Raw genomic sequence first — 25,680 nt, 5'->3', positions numbered from 1 at the left:
CGGGACCAGGGCCGCCCCTTCCAAGGCCAGGTGTCTGGTCTCTACTACAATGGGCTCAAGGTGCTGGCCCTGGCCGCTGAGAGCGACCCCAATGTACGGACTGAGGGCCACCTGCGCCTAGTGGGGGAGGGGCCGTCCGTGCTGCTGAGTGCGGAGACCACAGCCACCACCCTGCTGGCCGACATGGCCACCACCATTATGGAGACTACCACCACCATGGCCACCACCACCACGCGGAGGGGCCGCTCCCCCACCCTGCGGGACAGCACCACCCAGGTCAGTTTGGACTAGGGATGCGGGGGTTCTTAGAGGTGGTGGGCAGGGTATGGGGAGGAGGAGAAACAAGGAAGTCTCTGCCCACCAGAGGGGCTGCCTCTCAACACCAAGGTGCTTTGGGGGCAGGGGATAGAGTGGGGTCGGATGATGTCGTTGCCATGGCCATCCTTCTCCCAACTTTGGGAAGGAGTGGTACCCCTCAGGTGAGTAAGGCATGGTAGAATGGGAAGGGTCAACTCCAGAAGAATAGAAAAGGCAGCAGGCTGATACCACCTAACTGTGTGACCCTGGGCAAGTCATTGGGCTGTGCCATGCCAGGCCTCAGCTTCTTCATCTCTAACAATAATGGCTGACTTTACAGAGAGGTTTCACATAATTCAATACCCAAGTGGGCTGCAGGAGGCGGAATCTTTCAGCCACTGGGATCAAGGACATATTTCCATACACCATCTCATTTGACTGAAAGCTAGGCAAGTCCCTACCTACCCATATTACAGATCTCCATATCGGAGATGAACAGTGACTTCCCCACCCAAGGTCATGCAGGGCTAGGTAATGACAAAGAGTAAGTCCTTCTTGCCATGGCCAGCCCCTCTCCTTCTGTTTGACCCCATCCCTTCTTGTCTCCTGGAAGCCTTACTCTGGTGAGCATTCTCGTTCTGGCTTTCAGTCTCTCCCTATCTACTGCTTTTTTCCTTGGGGTCCCCAAACATACATCTCTTCCATCCTTAAAAAAAACAGCCCTCCACTTAACCTTGCCATCCACTCAAGCCTTTGGTCCACAGTCTCCTCCTAGAGAGAATCATCTCATATCACCTCCACTTAATCACCTCCGAGTTATGTCTCAACCCTTGAAGTTAGGCTTCAAATGCCTTTGGCCAAGGTTCTTGGTCACGTCTTAACTGCCCAATGTGACTGCTTCCTCAGTCCTCCCCCTTGCTGATCTCTCTTCATTAACCCACGTCGTTGACCATCCCTACTTCCCCCTTTGGCCTCTGGGGTACTTTTCTCTCTTGGTTTTGCTCATTTCCATCTGACCTCTCCTTCTCGGTCCCCTTTGCTCTGCCCCCTAAGTGTGGATGTTCCCCTGGGCTCTCTCCTGTGCTCTTGGGGCTTGGTGACTGTCCGCTCTGTAGTTACCTTGTGTGTTCAAATTGAGATGGGTTACTTCCTCCAATAGAATGGAAACTCCTGGAAGGCAGGGACGACTTTTGTTTTGCTCTCCTCAGCACGGTGCCTGCCCCATAGTCAGTATCTATTCAATGCTTGTTGGTTGATCCCATCATCTCCCATGGGTTCTGCTCTTCTGTCCATGGACATGGTGACCACATCAACTCAACCCCATTCTCTTTCCTTAGCTCCAGCTCCATGACTTCTGCCTCAGTCTTGGTACCTCATGGCCATCTCTAACTCAACTTATATGAGCAGAACTCATTAGCTTCCCCCAAAACCTGCCCCCCTCTAGATTCTCTATTTTATTGAAGACACCATAGCCTTTCTGGTGACTGTTTTATCATTTCAGACTCATCCTGGATCCTTCTTTCATCCTGGCTCCCCTGCTCTGATCATTCTTCCTCCACAATATCAGTCCCTTTCTCTCCACTCACACGGCAACCGCCCTTGATCAAATCAGGTCATCCCTTGCCTGGGTTATTGCGGTCACCTCCTCTCAGGCCTCTTCATTGCCCCCTCTTCCAATGTTTACCCTCCAGATCTTCCAGGGATCCCTATGGTCTCTATGACAAAATGTCATTTAGCCCCTCACAACCAGGCTACCCCTTCTTTCCCAGCTTTATCTCATATTAGTTATTTTCATGGACTTTTCAGTTTAGCCTCCAATGAGAAGTGCCTTGTACAGGCTGTTGTCCACTCCTGTCTCACTGGTACTTCTTGCAATGCCATGCTTCTCTCATGGGAGAATTGGAGTTCAGAGATGAAGAGAGGCCCCCAGGGTCACACAGCTAGGAGGTGACAGACAGGCCTAGAACACAGGCCTTCTCTCCCTTAGTCCATCCCTCTTGTTGTCTGCATAGACCCGCCTGGGGTTGGGGAGGAGGGCCTCCTGGATGTGGCTGGCTTGCCTGGTTTTCCAGTAAGGTTCTTCTTCATTCAGTCCATCCAGAGTCTACAGAGCAGGTTCTAGAGAGTTAGAGGTTCTAGAGCAGGAGTCTTAACCAGTTCAGTGTCCTGAGCTTCTTGGTCAGTAGTCCTGTGAAGCCAGTGAGCCCCTTCTCAGAATCATGTTTGTAAATGTGTAAATTAATAAGGAAAATGATTATGTTGAAATACAGTGATAAAAAATTCTTTTTTGAAAAAGCAAGCTCTTGGACCCCAGATCTAGAACCCTGCACTAGATAGAGGCCCAGAGCCATAGGCCACTTAAACTAGGAGGGACCTTAGAACATAGAATGTCAGAACCAGGAGAGACTTTAGAACAGAGAACATCAGAGCTGAGAAGGACCTTAGGACATGGAATATTGGAGCCAGGAGGGATCTCATATGCCTGAAAAGGGGCAACAGAGGTTCCAGGGGAATAGGGAATAAGCTTTTACATAGCACCCACTATATGCCGGCCACTGTGCTAAATGTTTTACACATATTATCTCTTTTTATTTCACTTGAAAAGCAAGATTAACTTAGACATCCTAATGCAAGAAGGCAAACCACCTCATAAGCATTCCTGAGACTCGGTGACTGAAACCCATCTGTGGGACATAGCTCTAGAAGGGTATATATCTTATTTTTTTAAAAAGCAATCGGGGTTAAGTAACTTGCTCAAGGTTACACAGCCAGTTATTTCTGGGTGTGGTGCTGAGTATCTGAGCCCGGATTTGATCCAGGTCATCCCGACACTGGAGCCGGTGCTCTTACTCGCTAAGCCACCTGGCCACCCCTAAGCAATTGGGGTTAAGTAACTTGCTCAAGGTTACACGGCTAGGTGTTTCTGGGTGGGTGCTAAGTGTCTGAGCCCGGGATTCGATCTCCAGGTCTTCTCAACACTGGAGCCGGTGCTCTTACTCGCTGTGCTACCTGGCCGCCTCTGGGTATATACCTTATTGAAAAGAAACAGAACAGGCACAATTTGGGATAAGGAGAAGGGAAGGACTATTAAGGAAGATATTTTCATGTTAGAAAAACTAGGAGCTGAGTGAGTGGTGAGGCTGGAGAAGCACGGTGCAGAGAATCTGGGGGAAGATAGAGGTAGAATTGTCATTCGTCGTCTTTGGGGCTTGTTCTGGATGAAGTGGGTAGAAAGAGGAAATGGACAAGTCTAGGAAATAGATCAGAAGCCCAGCAGAGGGACATGACGGGGCAGCAAGGAGGCACTTCCATTATCTGGACGTCTGCTGGAACTTTCTGCCCAATGAAGAGAAGCCATTGGTCTTGGCTTAATGACAATTTTCTCCTTCCAAAGGTGGGGAAAACAACAAGGGGTCATTCTGTTCAAAATTTCGTTCTTGCCAACAAGGAGATATATAGATGTAGACATAGACATAGGTATGCAGGTATATATATATATATGGAGAGAGAGAGAGAGAGAGAGAGAGAGAGAGAGTAGGACTCCTGCTTGAAGTGGATGGGACAATCATAACAGATGGAAGAGGAAAGGCAGAGCTACTCAATTCTCATTCTGCTTGTTTTCTCTGCCAAGTAAATGGCATTTTTTGGACTGGAAAGGGCAAAGTCTTAAAATGATAGGGACTTCATGCCCAAGATAAAGAAGGCTATAATATCAGGACCTGCAGGTGCCCTTTGACAAGCTCAAGTTCCCCGGCTCAGGTGAACAACATTCCTCGGTTCTTGACCAGACAAGCAGATGTAATTGCTTAATTGCCGCCAGTGACCCTGAAAGATCATGGAGAACAGAAGAGGTGCAGCAGGACCAGAGAAGGACAAATGTTCCCATTTTACAAATCAGTGGGAAGAGAATGAAATTTGAAAGACAACAATAGGCCAGTGGGTTTGCCTTGGATTCCTAGCAAAACTCTAGGATGTGTTATTAAAGGGATTATTAGTGACCACCCAGAAAGGGCAGCGGTAATCACGAAAAGCCAATGTGATCAGGCAGATGCACATCAGTCCCTTTTTCGATGGGCTAACTAAACTGGTAGATCAAGGCCAGGCTGTGCTATAGGGAGAGTTTGTCTGGAGTGCAGCAAAGCATTTGATTCCCTGTTTGGTGCTATTCTTAAGGAAGACATGGAGAGATCTGGCCTGGACACTAGTATGAATAGATGGATTTGGAACTGATGGAGTGGCTGGACCCAAATGGAAGGATGTCAGCTGGGAAGAAAGTCTCTGATCAAGTGCACCCGAGATCAGCATTTCACTTTCTCATAGTCCACTGTTGACAATTTTGATCAACAGTTCAGATAAAGACATAGGTGGCATGCTTGTAGAGTTTTTAGATACTGCAAATCTGGGAGTTGCTTACCAACCCACTGGATGACAGTTGGGATTCAAAACTATCTTAGTCGGGGCGGCTAGGTGGCGCAGTGAGTAAAGCACTGGCTCGGAGTCAGGAGGCCCCGAGTTCGGTTCCGGACTTAACACCCCCCCCCCCACAAACTAGCCATGTAACCTTGGGCAAGTTACTTAATCCCAATTGCCCTTCAAAAGGCAAAAAACAAACAAAAAAAAACCCCTATTTTAATCACTTAGAATTTGGACTGAATTGAATGGGACGAGTGTTAACAGGGATAAATGTCAGGTCTCACACGGTTCAAAAATTCCACCTTCCAAGGTCAAAATGGGGGAGGCTTGATTAGATGGGAGTTTTTTTTTTTAATCTTGGGTCTTTAGTGAGGAGCCTTGTATCAATGCAGGTAGATGGCCTCTGAAATCCCTTCCATGGATTCTGTGACTGTAGGTTTGATGTAAGTCAACAGTGGGGTATAGTCATCAAGAAAGCATTGAGTAGCACATGACTAGGGAGGTAATGGGTGGTCCTTCGGCCCTCTGCCCTATGATCTGGGAATATTTTAGAAAGGATGTTGGGGAGGTTCCAGAGAATGATCACCAAGGTGGTGAAGTGATGAGATTTAGAGCTGGGAGAGCTGGTTCAGGTGTTGAAAGAATTCGCTCGGATCTTCTCTGCAGCCATTGGGAGCTTTACTGACACAAAAGCAGCATGTCTTCTAGCGAGAAAGTTAAGTGAGATTCCGATACTTGGGGCAGTTATGCTTATATAGAAGTTTCAGATGAAGTTTAAGAGGTTTTTTATGAGGGTTAGAAGATTAGGGACAGGATGAGGAAGGTGCATGACGCAAGATAAAGGAGACGGGAAATTGTATGACCCAGGATGGGGGGAGATGAGGAATTTTATGGTCCAGTTTTATGGTATTTCAAGAGAAGGGGAAGAGACTTTAGGACACCTTCAGGTTAGAGAATGAACTGGGGAAAGGCAACTCAACCCTTAGGGCACTGCTTATATCCTCTTCAGAAGGAAAGGCCTTGAGTTAGTGCCCTATAAAGTGCCCTGTTAAAGGGGTGGAATATGAAAGTTCTCTTCAGGTATTTGAAGGGGATTAGACTTGGTCTGTGTGTGCCCGAGGGAAGAACTGGGAGTGGCAGCTGAGAGGGAAAAGAGAGTTACAAAGGCAAGTTTAACTACCTCAGAGCTGTTCCAAAGCAGCCCAGGAAGCCCCTGGAAATAGTGGGTTGCCATTCCTAGGGATCTTCCAAGACTTCAGGTCTTAGGCATATGCTGGGTGACCACTTGTTGAGGGGGTAACAAGTTATTTTTCAGGCATGGGGGAACCAGATGTTCTCTGGGATCCCACGAAAGTCTGAAATTCTATGATGCTGCTACCCTAGAGTGGAGAATGTCAGCCTTGAGGGACCCCATAATATAGAATGTCAACTCCACAAAGGACATTAAAGCAAATAACATGGGATAGCTCAGCTGGAAGAGACCTTAGAACATAGAGTGTCAGCCCCAGAAGTGGCCTCAGAACGTGGAGCCAGGAGCAGGGGTCTGCTGGTAAATGTTTAACAATGGTCTCTCCAGGAAAAAAAAAAAAAGCACTTCCTAAAGCTAGATCTGCATTGTTATCTCTTACTTGAGGATATACAATCAACAGAACAATACATGGAACTCTGATTTGTAGGGTTTGCCCATTTCTGAGGTATAAACGCTCACCCTGGAAATTTAAGAATCAGCTTTCCAGGTTGGAGCTGACTCCAGCACACTCTTGGCTGGGAGGAACATTTGAACAGAGCATAGAATGGCAGAGCTGGAAAGGGTCTTAGAGAATGTCAGACTGGGAAGACCTCACAGAACAGAAAGCCAGAGCTGGGAGGGACTTTAGAAGGCGGACTGGAGAACGCCAGAGCAGCTGCCTCCTCCAGCCGACCACCTCCTCTGGCCGCATCATTTTGAGGAGGCTGAAACTGAGGCGAGCAGAGCCTCTGCTGTTCACTCAGCTTGTGTCCATCGCAGAGGCTTTTCCTGGCACACACAGCCACACCTTGACCTTGGGGGTTCATTCCTCTTGTTCCTTCTCTCTCATCCACACCCAGCTTCAAGACCAGCTTGTAGCTGCCCCTTTCTGGTCTACCTCCCCCCCCCCACCCCCAGGAGGCGGAGGAGAAGCTGCTAGGTGAGGACAGATGGTCCTGGCTCTGCTGCAGGCCTGCCTTCATCCAGGGCCGGCCCTCGGTGGTGGCTGACCAGAGGCCTGGCCTAGGGCCATTTTTCTCCTGGAAGCAAAGGGAGCTATGGAGGACAGATGGTCCCACTTTGGTTGGAGCAGTGGGGGAGGGGCAGCAGTTCTACAGTCACCTGAAAGAGGGAGGGAGGGAAGAGCCAGGACCACTTTCCTCCCCAAGATAAGTAGTGCCTAGATCTTGCACCTGGGAGGGGAAAGGGGGCCAGACTGGGCCTACCTGGAAAGTGAGAAGGGCATGGGCAATCCTCTGGAGATGAGAGGGGGAGGGGCAGGTGAATAGCAGTGCTCAGGTGGTCACTGCTTTCTCCAAAGACTGGAAGGACACAGTGTTCAGGTGAGCTGGTGGGAGGGATGTAGGGAGGGGAGGACCAGGTGATGGAGAGCAGGTGATGGGCTTGGCTGGGACGGTGGTAGAGCAAGGGTATCTAGAGGTCATGGGCTTGAGGAGGGACAAGAGGCTGCTCTTCCACACATCCTCCCTTACCATCCCTCTGCCCCCAGGCCCACTGTCCAGGTCTCCCCACCTGCTCTTCCTCTCCCTCCAGCACCTCTCCTCCTGGCTCCAGGATCTCTCCTCATCCCTTCATCCCCATCCTGGGATGCTGGGTGCTTGGTATTGGGGACCTAGTCTCCCTCAACCTGCTGCTTCCCCACCTCTTCACACACACACACACACACACACACACACACATGCATTGAGGTTTCTATTACTCTGGGATCAGACGTGAAGGAGAGAAAATGCTGACAAAGTCGTCTCTGGTTGTCATGGCAACCACAGTCCTAATTAGCGTGTGCGGCCTGGTTCTCTCCAGCTTGGAGAGGGGGAGGGGGAAGAGCCAAGGACAGGAGGGAGGGGGCCCTCAGAGGCAGGGTACAGAGCGAGGAAATCCTGCGTCCTCCCTCCCTCCCAGCTTTCCTCAGTGAGCAGGGGGGTTAAAGGACTGCTGTCCCTTTTCTCTGAGGCCACACTCAAGAGAGCCCCCTCTTTTCTGACCTCCTTCCCCATGGCTGGCCCCATCCTCTGGAAGGGGGCCTGGCCTAGGGGTTCTCCACCCCTCTCCCACTCCAGGGTCATAGACTGTCAGAGGGGGAGGAGACCTAAGAACACAGAATGGAGAATGTGGGAGCTGGGAGGTGATTTTGTTGTAATAGACACCCAAACGTCTGAGGAGGACCGACATTTAGAAGCTATCCAGTGGAAATCCTGTCTTACAGGCAGATACAGGGCGGCCCAGGAAAGGAAGGCGATGCCTTATGTGCCTTCCTGCTACCCAGGCCACATCTTTCTACTCTGCCGGGCTGTCTCATCAGCCCTAGCCCTCCACCCATAAGCCTGCTCAGAGTCTGCCTGGGAAGTGCTAACCTGTTCTGGGGTCCCTTGTCTCCCTGCTCCCCCATTCTTGTCCCCCCAGAACACAGATGACCTCCTGGTAGCATCGGCAGAGTGCCCAAGTGACGATGAAGACCTGGAGGAGTGTGAGCCTAGTACTGGTGAGTGTCTCTCCCCCCTCCCCCTGGGGACCCCTGTCTTCTGACTCATCTGGGAGGAGGGGGCGACCATCCCTGTGCCACCCCAGGCCCCCCCCAAGATCTGGGACCCCACCCGAAAGGATGACTTAGCTCTCTCTGACATCCCCCCCTGACGGCCCCCATCCCCCTCAACCACCTCCCTGTACAGGTGGCACACAGCTCCCGACAGAGCAGTGATCTTGTTGGAGGGTGTGGGATTTGCTCTTCCCTCTCTGGGGTCTGTAACTTGTGCTAGGCCAAAGCTTAGGTAGATTGGGAGGAGAGAAGGGAGAAATCTCCAATGATGCTGAACTACAACTCCCATGAGCCCTCGTGTGAAGGAGGGTGGCGAGGGCTGAGACCATGGCTCCCATCATTCTCTGAGAGAAGGACATCTCTTATGAGCCTCAGGGGATTTGGGGGAAGGTCCCCGGTGTCCAGGGAGTTGTTGGGGCACGGGGCGGGGTGTGTATAGTGGGAATAGTACCGACCTCCAGGACAGCCAGCAGTTGTCTGTGGCCTTGGGAATCCTGAAAGCTCCCATGGGCTCTCAGGGAGAAGGCGACCAGTCCCAGCAGCTACAGGGGAGCTGGGATGGCCAGGGCTGACTTCCTGGGCTTGCCTACCCACTCTCTCCCCCACCCCCAAAGGTTCCCCTAGTCATTGAGACAAAGCTTTGATTAGAGAGAACAAATTCACATGACGCCCCCTAGGCACATCCCCAGAGGGCCAGGCCAAACCCAGTCCATTGTGCACTCTGCCCTGGGCTGTGTGCTGGGATCCCTGTGCTCATGGTTTACCTGCTAGCTGCATATAAGCATACTTAAAACGACAGCAGAGAACGGAGTAGAAGGTCAACAATGCCAGCAAACATTTATTAAACACCTACTGTGTGCAGATGGGAGAGAGATGGAGTTTTGGTAAGACATGCCTGTCTTAGATTACTGGACTGTGCATAAACTTAATAGTAAAAATGGTGATAAGTGGCCGCTGTATAGATGGTGCTTTGAAGCTAGTAAAGGGCTTTATAGACATGGTCTCATTTGAAGTCTCCTGAATTCTCATAGGAATTCAGAGGAGGCAGAGATCAGGGAAAGCTTCCTGGAGGAGGTGGGCCTGCAACTGACCCTCAAAGCAGTCAGTTAACAAGTATCTATTAAGAGCTTCCCTTCTTCTGGGCTCCATGCTGGTATTTGAAGGATTAGGCAGGGAGAAGAGGCTGTTACTAGAGAAGGGAACAGCAGAACAAAGACTGGATCGTGAATGTGTCCTGTTTGAGAGTGGTGTGAAGGGGGAGGATGGCTTGTGGAGGGAAAGAGTGGCATTGTCTAGGTAAAATTGGGCCAGAGGATTGAGGACCTTAAATACCAGTCTGGATTAGACTTGATCCTGAAGGCAATGGGGAGCCAGTGAAGATTCTAAGGAGGGGAGGGATGCAGTTAAAGTAACATTTCAGGAAGACTAGTCTGGTGGCATGGGCAGGACAGATTATTTGGAGTAAAGGAGTGAGATTAGAGGCAAGCAAACCAGTAAGGAAGTGATTGCAGTAGCCCAGGGCTGAGTGATAAGGCCCTGAATCAGCGTGGTGTTGGTAGGCGCTGGAAAGGAGGTAAGGAGATGAAGGCAAGCTAGAGACATTCCTAAGGAAGAAGGCCAGGAAGCCTTTGTTCTGGTGAAATGTAAGCTCTCTTAGGGCTAGGACTTTTTGTCTTCCTGTCCCTGGTGCCTTTGTCTCATTGGATCCAGGGTCAAAGAAATATTTACCAACTGGCCAGCCTACTGCTAAAGGGCATCTCCAGGTTTGGCTAGTCCCTTCCTCAGAAGCAGCCTTCATCTGTTGTCAGGACCACATTCAAAGTCAGTCCAGTGTGGTGGGACTTGCTCAAGCTCATGTTCTGCTTTGGAGACCCCAATGCTTCCTTTTCTACCATAGAGCAGCACTGTGATAAGATATGTAGTGCTCAGCACAGATCCTGCCTCACAGTAGGTGCCTAATAAATGCTGAATTGAATTGAATTGAAAGTAAGACTGGATAGAGTTTGGTGACCAATTGAATTTGGGGGAGAAAGGCAAGAAAGGGTTAAAGATGGGGCCCGGAATTCCAGCCTGGGTAATAAGGAGAATTTGAGCATCAAGTATTCAAGCTTAGAAACCTTTTATTAAACACCGACTGTGTGCAGAGTAGAGTAGGTGGTGATACAAAGTTTAGATAGGACAGTCTCTTTCCACATGGAACTTGCAAGCTGATGGCAATTCAAACAAGAATTCAACAAATATTTATTGAGTTTTTCCTATGGACAAGGACCACTGATTGGTGTTGGGCGAGGTTACCAGTTCTGAGAAAGGATTTGCAATGTGGAACTTGGGACAGTGGTGGAATGTCCGGGTGTGGCAGTAGGAGACGCAGGAATGGATACAAAGGACCTGGATGTCAGTGTCTCCTACACTGACAGGAAACATCATAAAGTTATAGGATGATAGATTGTGAAGTCATCTAATCCATACCCCCCCCCATTTTAAAAAGGAGTAAAATGAGGCCCAGAAGGGTTCGGTAACTTGGCCAAGCTCATACATGTCAGAAATGACAGTCTCCTGATTCTTGGTCTTCTATCTCCACATTCCTGCTCCAGTTATCTAGAGGTAGGTTCCCAACCATTTCAATCATTCACAGCAGAAAATGCCTTTTAAACTGCTGGAATGTCTGAAAACCCACGGGCTTCATTTTGGGAGCTGGACATTGCAGGACAGTATGTTTATTCTGACTTTATACCCAAGTCTAACAAGCCTGAAGATCCACTTTCCACAATAGATGAGAAGCTGTAAATCTGCAGCACTTGAGGAGAGCCTGACATGGGCTGACGCTGAGGAGAAGGCTGAGCTGGCAGTCAGACAGGGAGAAGAAATGAATTAACCAGAGGAAAGTGCAGCAGTCTGGGGCCATTTCATTTTGAGACAAACAATCATACTCAGCACGATAAGCCTAAGGGCTTCTCTGTATTTCAGCACAATATCAATGATAATTGATGTTCCAAGCCATGAATGGGAGTGTGTGAGCTCCTCATAGAGAGAGAACAGGGGGCTGAGAAAGAACATCGGAGAAAGGTTATCGTTTAGGAGTGGGAAGAGGGAAAGAGCAGGAGATGGAGCAAAGAGGTGGCCCAAGACCCAGGGTGTCAGTGGGTCATCAGGGGCTTGTTGTTGGTGCTTGGTTCTCAAAGGTGATCAATGACCTCAGGAGGGCAATGTCTTGACTTGCAAGTGAATTGGATTTAAGTGAGGCAAAGGGTCTGCTGAGTATCTGAATGTGGTCCAGCATTCAGGGGATTTCTACTGTTCCTGGTCTAGAGCCATCCCTGTACATATGGGGATGGTGTGCTGTGTCTCTCCTCTTTGCCTTTAGAATGTGCCTTCTCCAGGCATCTGGCCAGGGCATGTTCCTTGGCTTGAAGGGGGAGGAAGGGGGAAAGTTGGGTAGAGGGGAAAGAGAGAGGGGCCAGAGAGACTTCCCTTCCAGGGTCTGTCACTTCCCAAGCCAGAGTGGCATCTTTCCCTGGAGCAGTTGACTCACATAGATTATTGGCATAATAGAGGCTGGGGCTCCAGTGGGGGTGGGGCATTGATGTCTTCTCCATTCTAAAAGCTCGGCAACAAGTCTCACTTATACATCTTATAGGTCTTTTGTAGAAGGGAGGATTAGAAGGGAGCCTAGGAGGAGAGCAGAGAGAGAGAGAGCGGAGAGAGGGAGAGAAGGGAGAGGGATGCAAAAAAAGCATGGAAGTCAAGGGAGCCAGGGAAAGAAGCAAGGAAGGCGCGGAAAGAGACAGAGGTTGGAAGGGATGAGATTCTCTCCAATCATAAGATTCTCTTATTCTCCAATGGACTTATCACCCCCTCCCCCATTGTGGAGAAAGCCCTTAAGGGAGGGAGGCTTGTATCAGAGGGATGAGAAGGGATTCTCCGATGCACAAAGGCCTGCATCTTCCTGCTTCCCATCTGGCACATCCTCAGGCCCAACTCCAGCTTTGAGTCTGGGGGCTCCTGGCTTTCTATAGACTCCAGGCCAGGCTTCCCAGCTCCAGTCAGTGACTAGGGGTCTTCTCAGCAGGGTAATGGTTTCTCCATTCCAGAGGCATTTACAATTCAGGATCCACCGAGTGATTAGGTTTCATCAGAGACAAGGGCACAGGGAAGGGGCAGTGGGGATTCAGAAGTGCCTTGTTCTAGGTCACATGGCCAAGAAGTAACAGCACTAGTACCCACTGTCTAGATTCCCAATCTTTGTGTACACATACTCACTCCCTCATACACACACACAAACAGCAACACAGCACATATATCGATGGAGCCTCAACCAAGCCACGTTCCCAGGGCACAGGAAGTTCTCTCTTGAATGATGAGCATGTGCTAGGCACATGAGACACACCAGGACTTACACGCCCCTTCCCTCCCTTCCTGGGACCAGTGAAGAGCAGACCCCCCCCCCCCCGAAGAGGTCTGTGCACAAATGTGACACCGCCTAGGTTAAACCCTTCAAGTCCCTGTGTCTGTACTCCCAGGTCGGAGCTTTCCTTTCTTTTTGGTGCTGAAGTTGGTGGTGTCAGTGGTTGCCAAGCAGATCCTCCTCTGGGAGGTAAACTGTGTCCAAACTGTGTGCACTTCTTGTTTCTACTGGTTTTCTGACAGTAGGGATAAAGGGAATGAAGAACCACAGAGTGTCAGAGCTCAAAGGCCCTTTAGAGTTCATCTAGTCCAATGTCTCCATTTTACATCTAAGGAAACTGAAGCCCCAGTGGGGGGAGGGCATTGCCCAAGACCACCTTCTGAATTAGGGGCAGATGGAGATCTGCAGCCCACCCCCCCCCGTGCCAAGATCGCCCACTGAATTAGAGGCAGATGGAGGTCTGCAGCCCACCCCAGTGCCAAGATCGCCCACTGAATTAGGGGCAGACGGAGGTCTGCAGCCCACCCCCCCATGCCAAGATCACCCAGTGAATTAGGGGCAGACAGAGGTCTGCAGCCCACCCCCCCAATGCCAAGATCGCCCACTGAATTAGGGGCAGATGGAGGTCTGCAGCCCACCCCACCCCCCGTGCCAAGATCGCCCAGTGAATTAGGGGCAGACGGAGGTTTGCAGCCCACCCCTGTGGTTAGTGCTTCTACTACCACATGCATAAAGAGAGGGAGACTTGGAGACAAAGGAGCAGTGAGAGTGTAGAAGTCAGCCAATCAGCAAGCATTTATTAAGCACTTACTGTGTACCTGACACTGGGTTCTTCACTGGGATACAAAGAGAAAGTGAAAACAGCCCCTGTCCTTAAAAAGCTTACATTCTGATGGGGAAGACAACATGTTTTGGAGGAGGCAGATAACCTTAGACAAGAAGGGACTAGGATCTGTGGCAACTCGAAAAGACTGCATGCAGAGAACAGTAGCTGCTCTCAGATTTTCTTCCCCTTTTGGCCTTTGTGACGTCTTTCTGGGGTGGGGAGCGGCTTTCCTGTGTGAGAAGGATTTTTGAGCTTCCAGAAGCATTCTCCAGGTCAGCTTCTCACTTTTCACTTCTCACTCAGTCTCAGGGAAACATCAGTCCAGGAGCATTAAGTCATCTGTCCGAAGTCAGTTTGCTTTAGTCCTGTCTAGAAGCAAAGCTGAGCCGATAGGCTGACCTCTCAGGACTCCATCGAGTTCCCCCTTCCTCCCAAAGACTGGTCCTACACTTTCAGTAGCTGGCCTTAGCTGGAAACAAATTCCTGTTATAAAATACACTTGGACACCATGGTGAGGTTTCCTTTCATGTAGAGGTTTGCCCATATCACTGATGAGTTCTCTTCCAACTCACAATTTTCATGATTCTGTGATTTTGAGAATATGGACTACAAGTTTTCTGTCCAGGGGAGCAAATACCCAACCACAGCTTATGCCTGGGTTTGGAGAAACCTTCTCGAAAGGTCTTGAGGACATTCTGATCCCTGATATCCGGCTTCTGTGGAGGAAGATGGAAAGACAACAGAAAAACATGATCCTTCCCTGGCTTTATCTCAGGTGCTAGATGGTTGTTTGGCACCTGGTCGACCAGTCCTCCCTTCTGGCTCTAGCAAAGTACAGTGTTTTATATTTAATAGGCATTTCATAAATGCTTGTTGAATTATATTGGAGTGGAGGGAGAAAGAACAATATTTATGTTTCAAAGAACTTTGTCTCTTTTGCTCCTAGGGTCCAGCTAGAGGCTGCCCTGTAAATGAGGACTTGGCTTTTCACTCCCTGAGAGGCTGTGGCAATGGTTCAGTGTTTTCAAAGGACATATCCATTGCTCAGATCTTTAACTGTATAATTGCCTGAAGGCCTTATTATATCTATCTCCCTTCTAAGGGAAAGAGTACAGATTTGGAGCCAGATTTGAATTCCAATTTTGCTACTACTTGTGGGGTTCTAAGGAAGCCAATTCCCATCTCTGGGATTAATTTTCCTCATCTGCTGTTCACATCAGATTTTAATATTTACTTTGCTTTGTTTACCTTACAATATGATAAAGTGAGGGATTAGAATTAATGACCTCTAAGGTTCCTTCCAGATCTAAAAGCTATGAGGTTATGACCCTGGCTCTGTTCCTGGACATCTCCCAGAACCCCAAAGCAGCATGGGGTCTCAGGGTACATCCAGTCCTTCATCCATCCTGTACCTAAACAGAAACCCCCTCAAAATCTCTGGGGAAATCCACACAAAGGCTAGGAGGGCTGTGAGCTAGGAGAGATCACTTTCACTGGCTAGGGAAATAACTAAAGATGGCTTGTGGGAGGAGGTGTCACCTCCACTGGATCTTAAAAAGGGAGAGTACTTTTTTTTTTTTTTTTGCTTTTTGGAGGGCAGTTGGGGTTAAGCTCAAGGTCACACGGCTAGTAATCGTGTCTAGTATCTGAGGTCGGATTTGAACTCAGGTCCTCCTGACTCCAGGGCCGATTCTCTATTCACTGTGCCACCTAGCCGCCCCTGAGAGTACTTGTAAAATGTGGTGGTGAGGTAGGGCAGGAAGTCTGTTCCCTATTAAAAAATGCTGAGGTGCACCATGATCAGACCCTTCCCTAACAACCACTAACCAAGCTGACCATCATCTTATTCATCATTGTAGTGATGTAGCAAATATCTAGCACTCTGCCTCTCCTGTGACAGCACTGAGTCTGGTGGACCTGGAGTCAAAGGACCTGTGTTTGAATCCTGACTCTCTTCCATCTGTGGGACCTTGAGCTAATCACTTCTCTAAGCCTAAGTTTCACAGAATTACAGAATCTGAGAGTTGGAAGGGTCCTCAACCAATCATACCTGAAATGAATCCTGAGTATAAGGTACTAGAACATGAGGGAGCTCTGTGTTTCTGCTTCCATCCTGCTTCTGGACAGCTCTCATTGTTAGCGTCTCCTTGCCATTTTTCTGATTTGTTAAACAAGAAGATTGGACTGGTTGATTGTTAAGCTCTCTGAGCTATAGATTACCTGATAAGGGTGAAACTGGGGGAACATTCCCGCTTGGGAATGGACTTGTATTGGGACACAGGCATTTTCAGTCCACAGAGGGGGCTGATGAAAGCCCGTATGCAGACACATGGGCCTGGGGCCACTGAGACAGATTTATTCTTATCCAGTGGTGCTCTAGAGTCCAGAGGGAACCCACAGTCTCCTTAATTGGATCTGTAATAAGCTAGTAATTCCCCCTACGGCACTCAGAAATCATTCGGTCATCTGCATAGCCACAGGGAATTTGTCACTAGGAAGTGTGGCTGACGCTTCATTAACTGTTCTACCTCCCCAGATGTGTGTGAGGCCACAAGCACAAGGGCATGTGCACACACACACACACACACACACACAGCCAGTGGGAAAAAGGGAGAAGGAAAGAGGATGCCCTGAATGGACATAAGTTCAGCGGGGGTAGGCTGAAGAGGAGAGAATTCAGGCAGCTTTCAGTGGTTCCAGTCACAAGTGTCTACAAAGGCCAAAGGGCTTGATGTAGAGTCAGGAGAGATATTCAGGGCCAACCTTTGGGTTTTACAGAGGAGGAAATCAAGTCACAGAGAAGGGAAGCGGCTTATCCAGTGTCACCAATAGGTCAGTGGCAAGGTCGGGTCTGGAAGCAGGGAGCTCTGTGTCCTAGGAGCAGATTGGGTCTCAAATGACAATGAGGATAGCTGACATTTTTAGAGCACTCTAAACTCTCAAAATATTTGACACTGTTGTGTCAGCAACAATCATGTGAGACAGGTGTTACTATTATTCCCATTTTACAGATGAAAAAACCAAACCAGAGAGAGGATGACTTAAGCTAGTGAGTGAAGCAAAGTAGATAATGCATAGGATCTGGAGTCAGGAAGGCCTGAATTCAAAACCCACCTCACTTCCTAGCTGTGTGACCCTGGACAAGTCAGTTAACCTCTCTTGACTTTAGTTTTCTCATCTGTAAAATGAAGATAAGAATAGCTCTAAAGGCTTGCAGAAGGTGGGGTTTTAACTACAATTTGGTGGATGCCCAAGAAGCAGAGTTGGGGAGAGAGATGATCCCAGGCTTGGGGGACAGCCAGTGAAAGTGCCTAGAGTTTGGATATAGAATGTTTTCTGCTAGGAACAGCAAAGAGGCCAAAATCACTGGATCACAGAATGGAGGGGGTGGAAGAGAGGGAGTGAGGTGTAGGAGACAGGAAAAGAGGGGGCCAGTTTAGGAAGGGCCTTGAATACCAAACAGAGCATTTTCTACCTGCTCCTGGAGATAATAGGGAATGACTGGAGTTGACTAAAGAAGGTCATGACATGATCAGACATGTCCTTTAGGATGTCCATTTGATAATGCATGGAGAATTGTTTGGGGAAGAAAGAGACGAGGCAGGAACGATGAGAAGTCTTGCAATGATCCAAAGATGAGATGCTGAGAGCCTGTGCCAGGGTGGTGGCAGTGGCAGTGGAGAGAAGAAGATATTTTACAAAGGTAAAATTGACAGGATTTAGCAATGTGTTGAATATGGAGAGTAAGAGAGTGAAGGGTCAGGGGTGGCTCCTAGATGTGGAGCCTGGGTGACTTAGAAGGATGGTAGTGCCCCCCACAATGATGGGGACATCGGGAAGAGGGGAATGCTTTGGGGAGAGTGGAGAATGAATTCAGTTTGGTATATGTTGAGTTTAAGGTGACCATGGTTTGCACAGCCCAAGATGTCCAACCTGTGGCAGTTGGAGATGCCAGGCTGGGGGTCAGGAAAGAGGTCAGGGCTGGATGAGTGGATCCAAGAGTCGCCAGCATAGAGATGATTGTTGAATCCACAGGAGCTGATGAAGTCAACAAGTGAAGTAACAGAGAGGGAGAAGCGGGCTGAGGACAGAGTCCTGGGGAACACCTCCCCTTAGCAGGTGTGACCTGGATGAAGGTGAAGATGCTGCAAAGGATACTGAAAGGAGGGGAACCAAGATAGGAGAGCATCGTGGAAACATAAAGAAAAATGGGTGGCAATGAAAAGGGGGTGGACAGCGGCAAAGGCTGCAGAGAGGTCAACAGGAATGATGACTGAGAAATGGCTCCTAGGTTTGAGAAATGGCTCCTAGATACTCAGAGCTTTGGAGAGAGTGATTTCAGTCGAATGATGGGGCGGAAGCCAGGCTGTAGAGTCAAGAAGAGAGTGAGAAGAAAGGAAGGGGAGGCACCCGCTGCAGGCAGCCTTCTCAAGGAGTTCAGCCACAAAAGGGAGAAGAGATCTCAAATGATCAGTAGAAGGAATGGATGGATCCAGTGGGGGGTTATTGAGGATGGAGGAGACATGGGCCTGTCTGTAGGGAGCAGGGGAGAAGCCAGTAGACAGAGAATTTGAAGATTAGTGAGAGAGTAGGGATGATGTGGGGGGTCAATCTGCTGGAAGAGATAGGAAGGAATGGAATCACTTGTGCAGGGAGAGGGCTTTGCCTTGGCAAGGAGAAGGGATATGAGACAGAGGTGAAGGAGGAGACTGGTGGAAAGGCGCTGGGTGATCTGAATGATAAGGAGGGGAGAAGAGGGAGCTCTTGGTGCATAGCCTCCATTATATTTCAGTGAAATATGAGGCAAAGAAGGTTTGAAGAGGGATGAGAAGGTTTGGAAGAACCACTGTGGAGAGTGGGAAAGGGAGCTGATTAGGCAGGTGTAAAGGATTGGCTCGGCGCAGCGAGTGCTCGGTTGAGATCATGTAACATAAACATGTAGCGGGCCCAGCCAGTACAGTCATTTTCTCCAGCTTCATTAAGAAGTAGGGGTAAGAGCAAAGGCAGGAGATGATGGGAGTGAGCCAGGGCTGAGACTTGGCAAGGAAAGATCAGTGATCAGATAAGGGGGCCAGGCACTAAAGAGAAAGGATGCTATGGAGCTGAATGGATTCACCAAGAGACCCAAGAGATCCCAGGCGGTAAGGAGCAGAGCCAGGGCTAGAGAATTCAGGGTGTCTGACTCCGGATCCAGCCCTCTGTCTGCTTACTTGACACCTTCTCTGAATCCCACATCAAATTCAATTTAGCTTGATAAGTATTTATTAAACACCTACTGTGTGCTAGGAACTGGGGAGACACAGACAATAGCAAAGCGATCCACACCTTCAGGGTGCTACATTCTACCCCAAATGGTGACATCTTGTAGAGGACTTTACACTTTGCAAAGGAGGTTCCAGACCTTTTCTTCTCTGAGCCTCTCACGAATCCGATGAGTAAGCGTCTACAGGCATTTTTGGTTCAGACTAACGTAGAAAGCTTCTAGTGAACAAACTGCCCACAAGTCCACAGTTTATAGTGTTGCCAAGACTTGCCTAGGTTCACCAAGCCAGGAAGGCTGGCACCCTCCCTAACCACTGGTCCATGCTGCCTCAGTACAAATTGTATTATCCCCATTTTCCAAATGAAGAGACCAAGGTTCAGATGGGTTGTCCCTTGCACACAGTCACACAACTGTTCAGTGTCCAAGGTGGCATATGAAACCAGGTCTTCCAACACTATCCATTACACCACACTGCCTCTCACAAGTATCACTCAAGGGAATGGAAGGCCTTGGGAACTAGGGATCTGGGGAGCCAGACAACAGTGCACTTGTTGGCAGGTATTCCTAGAGAGATGCCAGTTGGATCAGATGGATTCGGTTCACTTTACACTCAAGGTTCTGTTACTTGGGCTGGCTCTACATGGCTTTACTTGATTCTCAGGCTTGTAGGGGAAGGGGAACTGGTCATGTAGCCTTTAATGATGAACCAAGGACCTTCTGATCTGAGCCCTGGCCTCAGTTGTAGTGAGGAAGAGACAAGAGAGGTACACACAGGTGGCATAATGTAGTGGAGAGAACACTCCCTCCCTCTAGAGACAGGGGATCCGGGTTCAAGTCATGGCTCTGCATCTAGACATCCATGTGATCTTAGCCAGCTCACCTCTCTCTTCTTGGCCTCAGTTTCCTCTTCTGTAAAATAAGGAGGTTTGCCTGGATGACTCCTAAGGTCTCTTCAGGCTCGAAATCCTGTAACTGTAGTCACAGCTTCCTGATCCTCAGTTCCCTCTTCCGTAAAATGGGAGAGGGGGAACCCTTGCATCCCATTCTCAAAAGGGTCTTATGAGTGATGGTCAACTGATGTAGACAGTGTGGAAAATGTTTTGGAATTTGTAAAACACCAAAGGAATGTAAGAGATTATTCGTAATACTAACCACCCTGGAGGATCCCTCTTCTCCTGGAGGTTCCTAGGCCTGGGCTTAATCTCATCAGGTAACTGGCAAATTGTGTTGTCCATACTTTAAGTTCCGATGGAGGTGGAGAAGCAAGGGGCCTCTGGCAGCTGTGTGAGTCAGGGAGGGCTTCCTGGAGGAGATAAGCCTTGAGCTTAGAGCTTGAATGAAGAGAAGGGCATGCTAGGTAGAGGAACTCTTTGAGCATAGATAGAGAAGCATGAATGACTATAGGGAATTCCCAGGGAAGAAATGATCAGCCTAAGAAGGGCTGTGAAGAAGAATGTGGGATACGTGAAAGGGCTGAAGGGGAGACAAGGCTAAAAAGTCAGACTGGGGCCAAATTGTAAGGGTCTTGGGTACCATGCTGAAGGGATTTGTGCTCTTTCAATATACATACCATTGGCAATTGGGAGCCATTGATAATTATCTAGCAAAGGTATGAACAGAGCTGTGCATTTAGAAGTCAGTGCCCCAAGTTCAAGACGTATTGGGAGGTGGAGAGTCTGGAGGCTCTGCTGGCAATAGACCCAGGATGAAAGGGGATAACCACAGTGCATGGAAATCTTACCCTGGGGAAGCAGAAGACTTGCATTCTGGCTGCAGCTAAGCGATGCCACAAAAACATTGTGCAGCCTTGGAAAGATCTCTTCACCTCTCTGGGCCTCAGCTTCCCTTTTATAAGATGAGAAAGCTGAGCTGACTAATCTCTTCATAGCTCTGACACTCTGTGAGCCTATAAACACCCATGGATGGGTAGGGAGACTGAGAGAGGAGAGGAGAGGAGAGGCTGATGGGTGGTCAGGGTTGGGAGATAACACAAGAAAAGGCCTTGGGATTCAGTTCAGTTCAACAGAATAAGGCACCTACTATGTGCAGTGTCTTTGCTGGATACAGGGAAGACTCCTCTGGACCTAGAATGCCATTAACATGGACATATCCTCCAGTGATGCAGACAGCAGTCCTCCCATATCTGCCTGGCCTCTGCCACTCACAGCCATGTACTTCCATCACTTCCCCACGCAGGGCCCACCCAGCATACTGAGGACCTTGCTTGGGTTTTCTGGGCATCTTGAGGACCCCAAAGGAGCACAGGGGATGCCCATTGACTGTCCCTCATCCTCCCCATATGAGCAGCTCCTATGCTTTTCACGTCACACATTTCTCTGATGAAAACCTTTACACCAGGAGCAAGTGGATGAGCTGACTGGCTTGCTTTGGAAAACCTCACCGTTCTTTCTATGGCCCCAAACTTCTTCCTGAAACAAATGCCCACCTTTTTTCCAATACCAATTTTCTTTGAGCTGTGGTAGATGGCTGTGAGTCATGGAACACTGCAGTGTCTGAATAATTAAAATTTAGGCTGACCCGAAGACAAAGGAGAGGCATGTAGTGGGTATGAGAAGGCCACAACACTTACTAACTAGGAATTACACAAGAACCATAAAGATTTCCATCAAGGAAATCTGTGATCGAAAGGCTGCAGGGCAAAGACAAAGACGCATTTGGGGAGAGGAAGAGTGCTAACAATGGAGGTCATCAAAGGAAACTTCACAGAAGAGCTGACCCTTGAATCTAGCAAACCCTGCCCAGAGCTACAGATGTGAGAGGCAGGGACGGGACAGAACACATTTCCAGAACTGGGGGTGGTGTGTGCATATAAGCTGAGGAGAGGCATTTGGGGAATAGCAAATAGGCCAGGCTGGCTGGATTGGAGAGGTCATGAAGGCGATCAATGGAAAGTAAGACTGATAAGGAAGCCTGGAATCACACTGTGAGTGGAGTTAAACAGAAGGGTTTATATTTGATCCCAGAAGCAATGGTGGAATGAGGGAGGGAGGCAGAAGGGAAGAGAATAAGCATTTATAGAGAGCTTGCTGTGTGCCAGACTGTGCTGAGGGCTTTTACAAATATTGTCTCATTTGATCCTTACAACAATCCCCATGAGGTAAATGTTATTATTATTCATTTTACAATTGGGAAACTGAGGCAAATAGAGGCAAAGTGACTTGCCCAGGGCCACATAACTAGTAAGTGTCTGAAGTCAAATTTGAACTGAGGACTTCCTGACAGCAGGCCCAGCCATTTATCCTCTGTATCACGGCTGCCTCAGGGAACAGGTCAGTCAGTCAATAAACATTGACTGAGCATTTCCTTCGGTAAGCTAGACCTTGCAAGTAAAAAGACAACCCCTGCTCTTGAGATTCCAATCAACAGGCAAAGACAAAACACAAAAAGAAGCTGAAAAGTGGGGGTGGGAGGTGCCCAGCTGGGGGCCATGGTGGAATCCAAAGTGGGGCAGCCTCTGGAAAGCACAGAGATGATTGGCCAACCTGAGGGCGGGTCCCAGGGCAGGAGCACTGAGGAGGTGTAAGTTCCTGCAGGATGCAAAGCTTCCTGGATAAGTGGTTGTTGTTTGGGCCTTCATTCTCAAAGAGGACCATGACATCAGGAAAGTGAGGCCATGGCATGTGGGTGAATTGGATTAAATGAGGGAGGGCTATGCAGACTCACCAGTGTCACTCTCTCCTCCAGAGCCATCGGAGGTCTAGTATCAAGGTGTAGATCAGGACAACTAGAGATGACCCCAGATGCAGTGGGAGACCTTGACCTTTTTAAGTTAAGGTCTTTCCCATCTCAGTTTGATTGAGGCAACACCCATTCAGTGATTAAGGCTAGGTAAGGAATGGCCTCTTTACCTAGTCAAAAAAAAATCAGTCTGGGAGGGATAAACCCTCAGGGTTTCTAACCAAAATATAGGCAATTGCTATTTACATTCACTCTGAGCCATCAGGGCTCAATGACCACGTGGGGCTTGGGCTGGATAAATAATGTTATAGCAATAGGACCCCTGGCCTTCATTCTTCAAGTGATGGAGAATCCAAGGGAGGGTGGCCTGGTGGGAAGAATGCAGGGACCACGTGGTCTGAACTGTGTCTTAGGAAGACTATTTTGGCAGCTCTATTGAAAATGGCTAGGAGAGGGGAGAGATGGGAAGTAGGGAAACCGATCAAAAAGCTATTATGAGACTGACAAGGGCCTGAGCAAGAGTGGTTGTAATGTGAGGGGAGAGAACAGAATGAACTTGGGGGCAGCTAGGTGGTGCAGTGAATAGAGCACTGGTCCTGGAGTCAGGAGGACCTGAATTCAAATCCGGCCTCAGACACTTCACACTCACACACACACACACACACACACACACACACACAAACTAGCCGTGTGACCTTGGGCAAGTCTCTTGACCCCAATTGCCCCTCCAAAAAAAAAAGAGGGGAATGAACATGAGAGGTTTGTAAAGGTTGAACCAACATTACTTAGCAATTGGTTGGAGGTGGGGAATGACCCCAAGGTTGTGCACCTGGGTGATGGGAAGAACGGTGGCACCCTCCACAGCGTGGCTGAGAGCCATGTTTAAAGGGAAAGATGGTGAGCTCATGTTCCATTTTGGACTTGTTGAATTTGAGATGCAGATGAAAAATCCAGGTGGAGACAGCATGGGGCTTTGAGGTGTGAAACTGGAAAAAAGAAGGGACTCAGGATAGATGACTTCAACTTCTTAAGTAAAGTAGGAAGCAAAGTCACCTATCTGCTAAGAAAAGGTATTGGAGGGGGGAGGGCATCATAGAGCACTTAATGAGAGACGTGAAGTTTGGAATGGCTGCTATAGAGGGTGTTGTAAAAGAGCAAAGTGGGGAAGAGAAAAGGGTTGTCATTCAGCAGCGAGGGCCCAGCTGAGATTAAGTAACATGAGTTTCTAGGACCCAATAAGCAAAATTTACTGCTTGCTTTTAGTGGTGATCCTCTAGAGAGGAGAGAAAATGTACGGCAAGGAAACCATGAGTTGAAGGGGGAAATGGGGGGGATCCAGAGGTTGAGGATTGTCAGGGCATGGATGGACAGAGATAAGGGATTCGAGGAAAGAGGAGAATGGTGAGTGACTTGGTCAACATTAAGGTCTAGACTGTGAAGAGAAGGAAGTGAAGCTAGCACAAAGACGATGGATTGGAAAATCATAGAGGGATGGAGAGACTGGAAGTCATAGTGGACATAGTTTAGGAGGAGAGGGAAAAATGGAAGGAGAGGAGTTGGTAACTAGGGGAGAGGGTGACAAGAGCTATGGAACACTGAAGTGAGTTGTGGGTGATTGTGGTGTGTAAAGGTTATCTGATCTGTCAATCGGTAAACATTTATCAAGCATTTACTATGTACCCAGTACCTTGATCACACTTGTGGTAACTGGTAGAATTCAATGGAGGTCACAGGAGTTGTGACTAATAAACTGGGAGTCTAAGGTGTTTAAAAGGGCATCAATCAATACAATAAATTCTCCAAGTGTGAGAGCAGAGGTTGGGATTGAGAGAAAAATGATGAGCTGGAAGTTAAAATCCTTGAGAAGGAATGGAAGGTGACCTGGAGGCTGGCATGTTTCCGCGACAAGAATCAGTGTAGTGCAGGGGGGATGTGGTAAATGAGGAGGCAGAGGACTTGAGTTAAGATCTGGACTCTGACACTTTGAATATAACTATGACCTTGGACAAGTCACTTCTTTCTGATCTCAGTTTCCTCATATGTAAAATGAGAGGTTTGGATTAAATGACCTTCAAGGTCCCTCCCAGCTCTAAATGTGTGATCCCATGATCCGCATGGGTCAGATGGAGCAAATATAGATAGATGGAGGAAACCTCAAGGGAGGAGAAGTTACTACAGTGGAGGGTAAGCCTGGATGTGGCAGAAAGGAGAAAGGCTGAGGACTCCTCCTGGCTCAGTGATAAAAGGGGCAAGAGGCAGCCGGGGACACGGTGTTATCCTCTGCAGAACCAGGTCTCTGTTGGCATCAGGAGGTGGGAAGAATGCGAGATTCCATTCAATTAGGCAAGCTTTACTAAGCCCCTACCATGTGCCATACAGGCAGCTAGATGGGGCAGTGGAGTCCAGAAGACCTGAGTTCAAATCTATCCTCAGACAGCTACTATCTGTGTGACCGTAGGCAAGTCACTTCACTCTGTTTGCCTCAGTTTCCTCATCTGTAAAATGCGCTGGAGAAAAAGAAATGGCAAACTACTCCAGTATCTCTGCCAGGAAAACTCCAAATGGGGCACAGTGAGTCAGACACAACTGGAAGAAGTGAACAGAAACAACCACCTGTTATTGGGACTCTGCTAGGGACCGGGAACACAGAGCCGAGGCCACCCGAAGACTCTCGACTCAGCAGGAGTAACTGAACAGAGGAGGTGGGGATGCTTAGGAGTCCTTCCCCTCAGCTGTCAGTGACTGTCCTGAAGTACAGGCTGACCATCTCTTCTCTCTCCCTCTCTATTTCTCTTCCTCTCCTCTCCTCTCCTCTCCTCTCCTCTCCTCTCCTCTCCTCTCTCTGTCCCTCTCTCTGCTCTCTCTCTCTGTCTCTCTCTCTGTCCTCTCTCTCCCTCTCTCTGCTCTCTCTCCTCTCTCTCTCTCTGCTCTCTCTCTCTCTGCCTCTCCCTGCTCTCTCTCTCTCTCTCTCTCTCTCTCTCTCTCTCTCTCTCTC

At 48.8% G+C, this 25,680-nt stretch overlaps 1 protein-coding gene across 5 annotated transcripts in view; it reads left to right on the top strand.

Annotated features, from left to right (window-relative positions):
- Positions 1-25,680, top strand: part of NRXN2 (neurexin 2) — a 162,205-nt gene that overhangs the window by 125,123 nt on the left and 11,402 nt on the right. For all 5 annotated transcript variants that reach the window (XM_069066260.1, XM_069066259.1, XM_069066258.1 and 2 more), the window contains 2 exons: positions 1-276; positions 8,360-8,438. The exon at positions 1-276 is cut by the window's left edge and continues 32 nt beyond it. In XM_069066260.1, the coding sequence (XP_068922361.1) occupies positions 1-276; positions 8,360-8,438 (355 nt within the window). The remainder of the gene's footprint in view (positions 277-8,359; positions 8,439-25,680) is intronic.

Source organism: Petaurus breviceps, unplaced genomic scaffold (assembly GCF_028583685.1).
Source record: "Petaurus breviceps papuanus isolate PSGF00001 unplaced genomic scaffold, PetGlider_PUasm1.0 90721, whole genome shotgun sequence".
NCBI classification, from domain to species: Eukaryota; Metazoa; Chordata; class Mammalia; order Diprotodontia; family Petauridae; genus Petaurus; species Petaurus breviceps.
The sequence above is the reverse complement of the archived record's forward strand: the minus strand, read 5'-3'. Positions and strand labels throughout refer to the sequence as shown.